Genomic DNA, 14,227 nt, shown 5'->3' on the forward strand with positions numbered 1-14,227 from the left:
AGAGAGAAGACGAAGAGACATACCTGGTTCCCAGTTTCTCGCCTCCCGCTGCACGTCGACCTTCGTCATTGCGAAGTCCCCGCAGCTGATTGAAGTCACCACCGCTGATCACAACCCCATGTAAGTCACGATCCATTGTTGGAGTCGGCGATCCCTGGTTTCTGCCTCTACTTGCCGTAGCCAACACCATTTCAGTCGGCCACCTCACAGGATCTCAGTCGGTCACCTGGATCTCTCTTTCTCCTTCCTCCTCACTGCCCCTTCAGTCAGCCAGCAGTAACTTTTTTCTTCCACACGATTTCTTTTTGTTTTTTTTTTCTTCCCTTAATTCTTCTGATTTTCCAGAATTACCCCTCTTTTATCTATTAATTCCTTCTATCCCTCATTTTTTTTTCTTATTTACAATTAGACCCCTGCCCATATGTGAGATATCCTTTGTGGTTTAATTGAATCTCAAGTAATTGCAATTCTGCCCTTCCCAAAAAAAAAAAAAAGTTATTTCCTATTCTACCATATATTCTTGAGTGCTATTTTGTTAATCATCACCATGGTTGCCAATAGTGAAGTTGTTCAGCAGTTGAATTCTTATAAATGAGAAACTGATACAAAATTTGATGCTCTCACTAACATGGTCACGTCCCTAAAAACAATGGTGGAATCTATGCAAGTTTCTATTGATCGTTTGGTGGCAGCAGATAAATGAAAGAGTCCCATTCAATCTGGGGATTCTTCCAACACCACTCCACAGGATCCGCCAGTAACACTACCACCACCACCACCACATCATACACCACCACCACCACCTGCACCACCATATGGGACTAGTAGACATGATGATGGAGCAGAAAAAACAGCAAAACTGGATGTCCTTGATTTTTTTGGAGACAATAATCCAGAATTGTACCTTGACTGGATTCACAGTTTAGATACATTCTTCAGATGGTACGGGTTGACTGAGGCTCGAAAGATCCTATTTGTAGAGGCCAAACTGAAAGGCACGGCTCGAGTCTGGTGGATCAAGCAACAACAACAGAACCGAACCCGAGGCATTGGGTTGGTCACTACTTGGGCTGAAATGTATGAAGTCATGAATCGGCGATTCTTGCCTTCTGATTACAAGCAATGCATGCATCTCAGGTTTGCACAGTTAAAACAAGAGCATTTGACCGTTGAAGAGTATGTTGCTAGATTTTATTATTTGGCCACTCGTTCTGACTTTGAGTGGGATGAAGAAGTCTTAGTGGCCCAATTTCGCAATGGTCTGCACCCTCAACTTAGTGCTGCCCTTGCATCTAGTCGACACCCTACAATGGAAGACGCCGTACAAGTAGCATATCAGGTTGAGGAAAGTCTGAAACGCCCATACAACCGGAGAAATTTTGCAGACACTTTTTCTCGAGGTACTAGTTCCGTTTGGCAACAGTCTCCTACCCAAGAGAGGTCATCTAGCAAGCCACAGGCAAGTGCTACATCTATGGCTTCTTCACGACCTAGTCGGCCGTATTCTCCACCTCGACATGTTTCTGAAATATCATCTTCACGGCCTACTCGCCCATACTCACCCCCTCGGTGCGGTTCAGATAAACCTTCTGATTCTTCAAAATTTACAGTTCGATGCTACTCATGCCATGGATTTGGACATATCAGTGCCCAATGTCCCAGCTGTTTGGTTGCTTTTATTGATAAGGATTCTCCTATACCATATATTCCCGAAGAGCAACTTGGTTCTGACACAGTTGATTTAAGAGAAGAGCGTGCAACAGGTGAAGTCAATGACACTCTCAGTGACGAAGACCAACATCCTTTTTATGTCATTTGTCATGTGTTGACCACTCAAAAGGCCACTGAAAATGAAGATTGGCGCCGCAGTAGTATTTTTCAGACTCGTGTGAAGTGCAATGATCAGTTGCTAACCTTGGTCATTGATGGAGGCAGTTGCACTAATGTTATCTTTGAAGACGCTGTTCGTAAGCTGAGATTGAATACAGAACCACATCCTAATCCTTACAAGGTTGCTTGGGTGAACAACACTAATCTCAAAATCACAGATAAGTGCTTGGTCACATATTCTATTGGTGGATTTAAGGATACAGTCCAATATGATGTCCTCCCTTTGAAGGTGTGCCATATCCTTCTTGGTCGACCTTGGTTGTTTGATAAGAAAGTACAGCATTGTGGCTATGCCAATACCTATGCCTTCAAGCATGCCAACAAGACTATGAAGTTTCATCCTGCCAAAGATCTCCCTGAAATTAAGCTCAAGAAGATGGTGGGATCATTCCTCATTCAGCGTATTCCTTCATACGGTCTCCTTGGTCCTTTCCCTAACTCGACGGAGTCGAGTTCTTTTCAGAGGAGGAGAGTTGATGCAGATACGGCTGCCCTTTCTTGGTTGGACTAGCATGATCGGCTTTGGAAGCCAAGAGCCAAGAAGAACCGGTCCAGCCCAGGGTTTTGATCCAACAAGGGTTGGAAATAAAATTAGTAGTTTACTTAGTATTTTATTTCATGCTTTTATTTTCCAGACTTGAACGTAGGAGTAGGATTTACTTTCTTGCTTTGGTTTCCTTTTTATAGTTGTTTCCTAGTTTAGGCTAGTTTCCATTTCAGTTAAGTTTCTAATTTCATGTTCCTATTTTCTTATATATTGGCTGTAATCGATTGAAGATTTAGAGAGTGATTTTGATTATTGAATGCATGTGTTGAGTGTGATTCTCCTTTTTTCCCCCTCTCTACTCTGATTTTCCCTCTCTTCCCTAAGGGTTCTCTATCACTCATCATTGGCAAAAAAAAATTTGCAGACTTGTGTCTTGTGCTACATTTGTGTTTAGCAGATTAGGAAATCTCCCCTTGGAATCAGGTTCTCCTTGAACAGGGTTTTGGCAATTGACAAATACAGATTTCCTACAATAGGAAGTGATTTGTAAATTTTTTGGAAGAACATATTAGTGCAAGAACTTGTTATGGGATTGTAACAAATTAATTGCCACTTATGCCGGTGTGATAGTTAATGGATAGTATTTTTTCACTATAGTGTATAGTGTATAAGAGAAGAGGGAGGATAAGCAAATGTGATGGAAAGGGAGATATGTTGTGCATTTAAGAGTGTAATATGCTTACAAAGGTCCATATACATAATTCTTTTACTTTGGTTTTATTGCCCCTTCTCTCTAAGTTTATATTTCTATGCCAGATTCAGGTGTTGAGAAAAGGGAACTATTGACAGCAGAAATTGATGGCGAACAATGCTCATCCCATCAGACTGCTCCACGAAACAACAGATTTAGAAGCCCTGTAAAATGCTTTGGGGTGGACTTGTCCCCAGATAATATAGCAGTTGCAATGGTATATTTTGTTCAAGGAGTTCTAGGCCTTTCTAGGCTTGCAGTGAGCTTTTACTTAAAAGATGACCTCCATCTAGATCCAGCAGAGGTATTTAATCCAATTTTCAAATATTTTCCAGCAAAGTTCATCAAGGCGGAATTTTAAATACTATCAGCATCTAGCCACCTACCTGTACCTCATATTTTCTGTCTCCTTATTTTGGTTTTAATACAATTGAGTATTTTAAATTTTTTTTAGAGTTTTATGTCCCAGTTTTTTTGTCCGTTGTACCATCTAATGCATTTTCACATTTCCCAAATTACCCTTCCTTACGTGTTCTATTAAAACTTGGCATTGAGGGGGCCTGGACATAAGGTGACACCAACAAGGCACCTTGGCAACCAAGGCAGTAGATTGTGCTTGGATGTCAACCTAGGTGATGCCTTGACAACTATGCTGGGGGGATAATTTTCGAAAATCTCAATGATATTAGTGGGTAATTAATGACATAAATATCTCACCTTAAAAGTGAGATTTGTCAAAATGTGTGGTCTTTGTGGGACGGAGGGATAGCAGTTTAACTATTCATTTGTTACATAACTGATCAGTTGCTTTTGTGGTTGGATGTCTTAGAAATCAAGAAATGATAACAATATGCAGAATGTTTATGATGTACTCATGAATAACCTAGAGCAAAGGAAGAGATTTATTTTGTTGAAGGTGGGCCAGTCTTTTGAAGAGAAATGTCACAAGACTGACAAATTTTACCTCTTCAATTAGACAGCAGTTTTATCTGGTTTCTCAGCATTACCTTGGCTCATAAAGCCTCTTTATGGGTTTATCAGGTTAGATTCACATAGTCTCCTTTTTGTTATCTTTTCGCTAGGAGGATTCATTTCTTTCATTTACTTTATCTTTTAACAAGTGATTTCTCATTGCAGTGACTCTTTTCCACTTTTTGGTTACCGAAGAAGGTCCTACCTTGTTTTATCAGGGCTTCTTGGGGCATTCTCATGGACTTTGATGGCTACCTTTGTTGACAGCAAATATGATGCTGCATTTTGTATTCTACTTGGTTCTCTTTCGGTTGCGTTCTCAGACGTTGTAAGTATTGGCTTTTTCCTGTTCTTAGTCAATAGCACTCCATTTTAGGGTAGTCTATTTACTTTGTTAGACATGTTAACTTTGTGCTAGTGAATACCTGGCCGTTATGTGAATTAAGTTATTTTCTATTTACGTGACTTGTATATTTATATATGCCTCAATCAGTCTATTTGAGGGTATATAAATTCCATGAGGTTTTTGAAAGCATTTGAGGGAACATAGAAGTAACAATCGTAGCTGACTTGATGAGAGAGCCTGTTGAGATGGTTTGGCCATGTGTTTGAGGACCAAGAAATGAATCAGTGAAAAAGGAGTGATATGATACAATTAGAAGGTACAAAAGGAGCAATGAGAAGGCTGAAGACTGAAACGTCTTTGGTTGAAATGGTGAGAGAAGACTTGACTGCTTATTTTGTACAAAGTAATCGGGTGTGAGGCTTAGATGAGTTGAGTTATAAAATATCTTCATTATTACTGTCATCATTGCCATTGCTGTATTCATTATCATCTTTTGAAAACGAAAGCATGCTAAAATTTTCTATAATTGGTCATTTGAAATGAGACCTTTAGTAAGTTGTAATAGAAGCTAGAGGAGTTAGAGATGTGTACTAAGGGTAGTTTAGGAACTAGTTATTCTACTTGTTTCCTTTTGTTGTAGTTCTTCTTTTTCCCTTTTTACGTTCTTAGGGAGGTATATGTAATTTCTCATAAATCATAATACTTTAGTAACACAATATATGTTTGTGATAAATGACCCATACAATACTACCGCTTCTTCTTCTCTTCCTCACTTGCTCCCTTGTTCTCTCACAATATTTAGATTCCAACTAGAGGAACATAATTGATTGGATCGAGCAAGTTCCAGGTCTTCTTGCTAATATATCTGTCATAAATGTAAAATCCACATTCATAAGTGACACTGATATGTTAGTTAGTTGGCTAATGGCTGCCGTCTTAGTTCAACCAGTAGGGTATTTGGCTTCTTAACTACATGTTGTATGCAATATTTGTATAACAGAAGATAAAATGTAGTGAAAGAGAAAATATAAATTAGTTTTTTTTGCTCTTCATATAACAGAAGATAAAATTAGTGAAAGATACACATGTACCACACACATTCATTATGGGTAATACAACACAAAAAATTCAAAACAAACAAAGTAAATGCTGGACATACTCTTGCCGGGGCAGATGCCTAGTTGTACCCAGCCTAGCCCCTGTCATCTAGCTCCTGGAGCAGATGAGTGTCACCTTGATAGTTTTGACACTAGTTTCTTGCTTAGATTGTTTATATGACTGCCGAAAACAGTATGATGTAGGGGGTTCCTAGGTGACTAGGTCTCCTACAAAATTAACTAACTAGGTAGGGTTAACTCAAGAGGCTTAGGTAGATAGGACAAAAAGCAACTCAACAAACAAGATTAAGAATGCAAAATAAAATGAGACTAATAAACAAAGTAGCCAAAAGCAATAATAATCTAGACGGAAAAACACATAAATTCTTACTCAAGTTTTAAGTGGGGACATGGGGAAGGGAACAAACGACATACGAATGTTAGGTTCAGCACAAATCAATCTAGACACCCAAATTACATATGCAAATAATCAATGTCCTCTAGCAACCAACTAAAATAGAAAATCAGCAAGGTTTTTTTTTTTTGAGATATAATAGTGACGAAACAACTTAAAACAACGGGTAAAAAATAGGCATAAACAAAGGGCAAAGGCTGGTTTCAATGTTAAGGTGCTGTAATATATAATAGGGATTAATGGAGGTGGGGAGGGTTTAGTTTAATGTTTTACCATGCTGCTGTCCAGATCTGAGGAGAAGAGAAGAGATCAAGGTCCTCCAAAATAAAGAGATGCAGTCCACCTTTAGTTGATGAAGACAAGTCCAGCTGGTTGTATAAAGATCCTCAGTATTGTCGATGTAGCTTGGTGAATGATGTTGGGGCTCTCAGCAACTCACGAACAGCAGGTACTGCCAGCAGTCATCCATTCATTGAAAGGAAATCAGCACCGGCAGAGAGTAAACAGCAACCGAGAGTCGCAACAGCCGAGGGTAGCAGCAGCAGTGATGTAATGGCAGCAGTATGTAACAGCAATAGGGAGTAATCGCAGCCGTGTGCAGCAGCAGCAGTGAGCATCAAAGGGGAGATCAGCAGCAACAGTTCAACATTAAAGGGAAAAAAAAATACAGCAGCAGCAGTTCAGCCTCAAAGAATATAAAACAGCAGCAGAAAAAAAGAATGGAAAAAGAGAGGGAGGCGAGACAAGAGAGAAGAGAGAAGGGAGAGCCGAGAGACTAAAGAGAGGAAAGAGGCGAGAGAGAAAAGTGAGAAAACGAGATTGAGAGAGAGAGAGAATCATGAGAGGGGTGGGGGGGCCTTGCTCTTGGCTTTTTTTCAATTCACATTCATTGCATTAAACAATGGCCAATGGCCTTACACTTAAATAGAATAAACTTCCAAAAATAAAAAAGATATTTAGAAACTCAATTACTTGAAATAAAAGACTACCTAATAGACCAATATAAAGAAGTCCTAGTTTCCTAATTATGTAAGACAATCAAATATCACTAGATTTAAAGCAAAGTACTAGAATCAAATAAGATTTGGTGGGGTCCACAAGATCTACTGATTGGGAGGACAAGGGGGGGTCGAACCCAGCGCTGGAAGGCTGGTTCGACTCCTCTCTTTCCTTCTTCTTTCTTGTTTAATCCTCCAACCACAAAGATGTACCTGATTGAATCTTCTTCTTCTTTCGACTGTACACCTTGATGTCCCCATCACAGTAGATGTAATTACATGTGTGAAGTATATTAACTTGTCAACTTTTTAAAACCCTCATTTGTAATTACACGTGGCTTATTGGATTTTGTTAATGTCAGCTGTTGTGTCTCAAACATTTGTTGTTTTCATATTCTTCTTATCTAGATTTAGAAATTACCAATATATTCTGTGTGTACAGCTGGAATACTATTTTTGATTGTTTACATTGATGGAGTTCTATCTGACATTTTACCAAGAAAATAAGGAACTTGCGTATTTGAAATTGAATAAGCTGCTATTCTTTTACTGTTTGCATTTAAGATGGTGTGAGAGAAACAAGAATTTCAGTAGCTGGTATCACATTATTGCATATTCACTATCTTGATTCTGAAACTGAAGTATGGTGCAGGTTGTAGATTCCATGATTGTAGAAAGAGCCCGTGGGGAGTCACAAAGCACATCCGGATCTCTTCAATCTTTATGTTGGGGGTCTTCAGCTTTTGGGGGGATTGTGAGTGCATATTTTAGTGGCTCCTTGGTTGATACTTATGGTGTGAGGCATGTTTCCTCTCTGTTCTTTTGTTTTCCTTTTTGAACTGATTTGGACCCTAACTGACCATTGTTGTTGGCATTGTAATCTGCAGGTATGTTTTTGGTGTGACAGCATTGCTTCCCTTGGTAACGTCTGCTGTAGCTTTTCTTGTTAAAGAACAACCTACATTGGGTGCAGCAAGAGGATATGTTCTTTCTCCGGCTGGTCCAACTTTTCTTGAAAGCTCAAAACAGAATATGATGCAGTTGTGGGATGCTGTCAGGCAACCCAATGTATTTTTGCCCACCGTATTTATATTTCTGTGGCAAGCGACACCACAATCAGATTCTGCCATGTTTTTCTTTACGTATGTTCCATTACAATCATCTAAGGTCATTTTGTCCTTTATTTGTAGGATGACGTGCTTCAGAGATGCTTGAAACTTATTTCAACTGTTCCATAGCTTCCTTTAAGTTTCTAAATTACTGTTTGGTTTTGCTTTGGGGTTTCAGGACAAACAAAATTGGTTTCACTCCTGAATTTCTAGGCCGTGTCAAGCTTGTTACTTCAATTGCATCTCTGTTGGGTGTTGGGCTGTATAATGGATTTTTGAAGAATGTTCCTCTGCGGAAGATTTTTGTAATGACAACAATTATTGGTGCAGTTCTTGGGACTACACAGGTTTGTGTGAGGATATATGTAAGATTTTGCTTTTGAGAATTCTAAATTCCTTGCCATATTCAATTTCTAATCCTAGGACATGTTTTTTCCTCAGGTGTTCCTTGTTACGGGACTAAATCGGCAGTTTGGTATAAGTGATGAGTGGTTCTCGATTGGAGATTCTCTGATAATAACTGTCCTTGGTCAGGTAAATTTTTTTTTTTGGTCCTTCGACTGTAGGAATTTTGTGTATCAAAAGGATTTAATTTTCTGTTGTGATTTGGGGTTATGTTTTTGACTTTTCCACCCTCATTTGATATGGAAGGAGGAATTTGCAAAAATGAGATTTACCTTGGATTTCCACAGTAACTTCTTTTGGAAATTTGTCCTTAATATTTGAAAGGTTCATTGATTAACAGCTGTAGATCCTTCGTGTTGGGCTCAGTACTTATATACCAAGTGTTTCAACCCAGCCCCTGGTTAGGAATGGTGGCAGGGAAGTCAGAAGTCAGAATGCTAATTGAATTCGTGAACTGTATAAAACCTTTATCTGGTAGTTACTAAGGGCATGTAAGAATCATATAGACATTTGTTCACTTGGAAAATTACACAAAAACCTGGATGCCTACAAGAAAATATTCCAAACCATATGTATAAAACAGGCAAATGTCCATATAGTCTCTTCCAGTTCATGCATTCATCTTTTTTACCTTATTATGGTTCATTTTTTGAAGCCCCAGTGAAGATCTTTAATTAGTCTAGAAACATTTTTGTTTTTGAGTTGAACTAACAAAGGCTGAATTGAGTTGAGTGAGTTGTTGAATTGAACTAACAAAGAGAAGGTGATGATGTACAAAAATCTAAAGTAATCACCTATTGGTGATTATCTGTTCCTCAACGTAAATCTTGATCTCATTCTGCCTTTATGTGGATGCGGCATCAATCTTGAACTGATTTCTCATTTCCCCTTATTGTGACTGCTCTGTCTTTTCTTATCAAAACCGTTAGGCATTTGAACTGTTTTCACTTCAGTCTCGGGACCTTTATGGTATTGTTTGTATTCTATTTACATGCTGTTTCTTGGAAATAATTTCTAGAAACAATTATGTGCCCAAAAATAGAAATTGTTTGGTTGATATTTTATAGAATTGATTATAGATTGGGAAATAGGTTTGGTGTCCTTTGTATAGAATGGATTTTGCAAGTTCTATCCTTGTTTGTGTGGTTTTGTATTTATTTATTTATTTTTAAATCTTGTAGAGAAAGCTGCCAATTCACTCTCACCACAAACTTTAAAATCTTGTCATTTCCAGGATTAACAACTAATGACAGTACCTCTGCATTGACAGTGACCACTAAACTTCTTACTTCCAAAGGATGGTTATTTTCCTTTCTTTGGAATCTCTAAACAAGGGCATATCCATTCCTATTTCGTAGATCTCTCAACTCAAGTCTACTCTAACCTTATCCCAACTAAATGGGGTTGGCTACATGGAACCTTTTTCTACAATCAACTCTATTCAAAGCCATACTTGTTGCTGGTCCTTAGGTGTACATGTCTTTCCTCACCACTTGTCTTAGAGCCATTTTAGGCTTAACCCTTGATTTTTTAGCTCCTTCAATCTGAATCAAATCACCTCTCCGTATTGGAGCATTCATAGGCATCTATTGCACATGTCCATGCCACCTAAAAAATCTCACAACTTATCATGTATCGGAACTATTCTTAAATTAGTTCTAATTTGTTTATTTCTTATTTTATATATATATATATTTTTTATTTTACCACTCGTCTATCTCAACATCCTCATTTCAACTACACTAAGTTTGTTTATATGTTGTTTCTTCATTGGCCAACATTCAGCTCGATACATCATTGCTAGTCATCTAGCAGCTTTATAAAAAATTACTTCTAGTTTTAAAGGAATACGCCAAACAACACTTCAGACGCTCCCCTCCACTTTATCCTAATTCTTTGTGCAACATTATCCTCTATTGACTTCTTTATTTATTATATGATTGAACAAAACTGCCACTTTGTGGTATCTCCCTACATCAATTTTCTCCACTGCACTTTCAGTCATATTGTTACTAAAGTTACACACCATATTCTATGCTTTTGTTCTTCTTATCTTTTAATTTTTTTTATTCCGAGTATGATCTACATAATTCCAATTTTTCATTTATCTCCGCTTTTGTTTCATCCACCCAAAATATATCATCAGCAAAAATATACAGAGGGGGATTTGATTTTGAATGTCTAGTAAGCTCGTCTGTAATTAGTGCCATAGTTGTCACAACGCCTAAGCGAACCGAGGTGGACGAGATTTTTTTTTGGGGGGGGGGCAGAATTTTAAGGCAACACTAGCAAGGTGCCAATTCAGGCAAAGCCGCCTGGATGCCTAGACGACGCCTTGAAAACTATGATTAGCACTAACAAATATGGGTTTAAATCTGATCCTTAATGCAATCCAATTGTAATTGGTCCTTCACAACCTTGGTCCTTCACAATTCTTAACAATTCTTACACTAGCTATTACACTATTATATTTATCTTTAACTATGTTTACATATTTACTCGAAACACTTTTCTTTTAACTATTTTGTAGGTCTCTAAATTTCTTAAATCCCCCCATGCCCACTTTAGATACTTGGTTTTCTCTTGTCCTACAATCCTAATATATACAAACTTGGTTAAAAATATCTATGTTGGGGCACAAATGGGCGAGATGAGAAAGTTTCCAATGATATATAGTGGTTAAAGGTCAGAGGTTTTTAATGTGCCAATTGGTTTATCTAGCCTGGTTTAGAGCTAGGTTAGATTTTAACACTTCAATAATGGTAAAGGTTTCCTATATTGTCCACTTAGAAAGCCTGACCTGAACAGCCCTAAAAATCTGCCACCTGGCCAATGAGATGGGTCCTGAATTTATGGACAGGTCAACCCAAAGGACCCCTGCTCACATTTTAAGTTTCATCCTAATCAGAGTTTGATAAGTGGCAAAATATAATTTTGAAAATTCAGGAAAATGGGAGAGTGCACAGTATTGATCAATACTGTAGGCATGCGTAGACATACATGAGGATGCATAGCAATATAGGGAAGGTATTTGGTTGAATTAGGTTTTGAAATTTGACTTGTGGCTAATCCGGACAAGGTGCTCTCTATCCAATGGTCGGAATTGCCACAACATCTGTTCATGTGGTTCGAAATGGTGGACAGTTTAAGAAGCCCTTCCTAAACTGGGTTGTGTAAAGGGAAATTTCCCATGATAAACTATTGTAAACTTCTGTTTTGAGTACCTAGAAAACAGAATGATCATGAACACAAGTTTAAATTGTAGTTACATTGTAGAGTAAGAATAGATCCATCTCTAAGGATTGGTGGCTGCCTTTCATAGTCAACTTGAGATCTCAATGATGTTATTAAATTGTGGAAATTGTTCTCTCGACTTATTAATCTCAAAATTTTCTTCCAAGGATCAATTGAAGTTACACTAACAATTAAATTGTGGATATTGCAGGCATCATTTATGCCTGTTCTGGTGTTAGCAGCAAGATTATGTCCACAGGGTATGGAAGCAACACTGTTTGCTACCCTCATGTCCATCTCTAATGCAGGTAGTGTTGTTGGTGGGCTTTTGGGTGCTGGTTTGACCCAACTTTTTGGTGTCACGAAGGACAACTTTGATAATCTAGCTCTCCTGATAATTCTCTGCAACTTCAGTTCCCTATTTCCTTTGCCACTCCTTGGCCTTCTTCCCAATGACAGCCCAGAAGCCACATCAAAGGGTAATGTGGATGTTGAGCAGACAAAGTCGAATTGAGGTCGGGGGTGGCGTCTGTCCAGGATGTATTGCAATGTTTGGTTCTTCCACTGAGTATACAGCAATTGAGTGAGTGTGTAAATTGTATATGTTAAGCCCAGCTTTTCCATGTTGATTACCATGAAGATTGGGGCTTTCCACGAATTAACTACTTTAGCGCACGCTTACTTTTTTCCTGTGGAATGATGGAGAATGGAACTATGGCCCCATTTATGTAGAGCTCTCTGGTTGATCCTTGACGTTTAATTTCATTTTCTGGCAGAGAAAATTGGTTTACTCTCCACCCCCACCCCCACCTCACCTCCTCCTCCTTCCCCTTTCTAATAGATACTGACAACGTATACTTCTTTTTCCTTTTATGAGGTATTACCTTGGCTTGGTTCTAACCATTGGTTATCTATGGGTGGTCCACCTAATTGTGCTATGTGGAAATTCTGACCATTGGTTATCTAGAGAATGATTAGGATTGATCCCTTGTCAAATTCCATACTTAAATTTAATCATGTTTTCTCCTATTTATCGTCGTGCACTTTATTGATAGTCTAAGGAGTTAAGCACTATTGTTATTATTATCATTATTATTTTTTTAAATATTAATAACGGGTCATATTGGGGTTGAATGAGAATTATTCAACTTTCCTTGAAAATAGTGAAGAGTGCTAAACATGTACGTGTGAGTAGTCTCAAGGAGAATTACACGTTTTTTGAGGTGAAGGTCCCTTGCCAACTCTGTTAACCCCTTGGGTTCTTAAGCATTGTTTTTTTCTTTTGGGAAAGGGTTCTTAAGCATTGTCATCCGAGCTCTTTGTAATCTTGGATTTTGAAAGCTTTATTCTGACCTTTCCAATTTCAATCTATCTAGAACTTGACATGTGAGTAGGGAATTTTGAATTTATTTATCTACAAAATTTCAATCCCCATTAAGCTTATTATGGGGTACAAATTGGTGGATCATTCATTGATGCCTTATGGACTCCACAAAACTTAAAACCTTATCCTTTTGAGAAAATCTTTTGTAACTATGCTCGATGAAAAAGAAGTAATTTTTGTTCATTTAGTATAACTCAAATTTTTTTCCTAACAAGGGTGTCTTTGAACTTTCTTTTTTGGGTGATTTATATCAACCTCCCCTGTCATTTGTCGAAATTACATAATCCCTTTTGAAAATCAAAAAATTACATCTAAACCTAAAAAGTTGACACCATTAGCATCTTATTTGGGTTAAGCCATTAGTTTTCATTGAAACAATTTGAAAACCCCAAAAAGCCCTCACATACCTCTATCCCAACAAACCTATCTTCCCTTTTGCTATGTTACTGGTTCTTGTGTCTGCAAACCGCGAGCAACAAAGATGAATGTTCTCCTTTCTGACGAAGGTTCTCCCCTCTGATGACGGCTATTTGGAACGTGAAGGATGTCGGTCGACGGCTACTTGGACTGCTTCCCCTTATGCTGAGATGGAAGTTTTGAGAGCCCTTATCCTCTCAGGCAACGGCCGACAGGCGACAAGGTACTGAGAAGTCCCACGGGCAACAAGCGACGGGCGTAGCCCCTCTCATATCTGTGTGTATTCAACAACCGAAAAGGATCTTTGATTTCAAGTGATTTCATACCTTGCGATTTGCCCTAGGTTTGAAAATTTTCCAAATTACTTATGAGATCTCCATTAAAAATTGCAGGGTTAGAGACCATTCAACAATGCCGTGGTCAGAAGACTAATAAGTCTGTCCTCCTTGTTTAGCCAAGGAAGGTTAGTTTCAATGGATTGCTCAATTTCTTTTGCCTTCCTATTCAGCTTTGTTGCTTAATCTGGGAATTTTATCATAGTTGTTAATGGTAATGCTATTAGTATATGCATTTGTAAGTTTGGCTTTTCTGTTACATCTTCTTTTAAAAGGGTTAGGGGAAATTTCGTCAGTAAAAATTCAAAACAAACACTTCTCTAAAGGTGTCAACTCTGTGGGTTTAAATGTAATTTTTTGATTTTTAGGGGGGATTATGTAATTTCG

General features: G+C 38.2%; 1 protein-coding gene across 2 annotated transcripts in view; it reads left to right on the forward strand.

Annotated features, from left to right (window-relative positions):
- Positions 1-12,616, forward strand: part of LOC122091937 (folate-biopterin transporter 1, chloroplastic-like) — a 14,789-nt gene extending 2,173 nt beyond the window's left edge. The window contains exons 2-9 of one of the 2 annotated variants that reach the window (XM_042662194.1): positions 3,194-3,432; positions 4,105-4,169; positions 4,266-4,428; positions 7,609-7,757; positions 7,844-8,098; positions 8,244-8,412; positions 8,507-8,599; positions 11,916-12,616. In XM_042662194.1, coding sequence (XP_042518128.1) covers positions 3,194-3,432; positions 4,105-4,169; positions 4,266-4,428; positions 7,609-7,757; positions 7,844-8,098; positions 8,244-8,412; positions 8,507-8,599; positions 11,916-12,218 — 1,436 coding nt within the window. In that variant the 3' untranslated portion in view covers positions 12,219-12,616. The remainder of the gene's footprint in view (positions 1-3,193; positions 3,433-4,104; positions 4,170-4,265; positions 4,429-7,608; positions 7,758-7,843; positions 8,099-8,243; positions 8,413-8,506; positions 8,600-11,915) is intronic. The other variant, XM_042662195.1, reaches the window with a different exon arrangement.
- The last annotated feature ends 1,611 nt before the right edge of the window (positions 12,617-14,227 follow it).

This window comes from Macadamia integrifolia, chromosome 10 (assembly GCF_013358625.1).
Source record: "Macadamia integrifolia cultivar HAES 741 chromosome 10, SCU_Mint_v3, whole genome shotgun sequence".
NCBI lineage: Eukaryota > Viridiplantae > Streptophyta > Magnoliopsida > Proteales > Proteaceae > Macadamia > Macadamia integrifolia.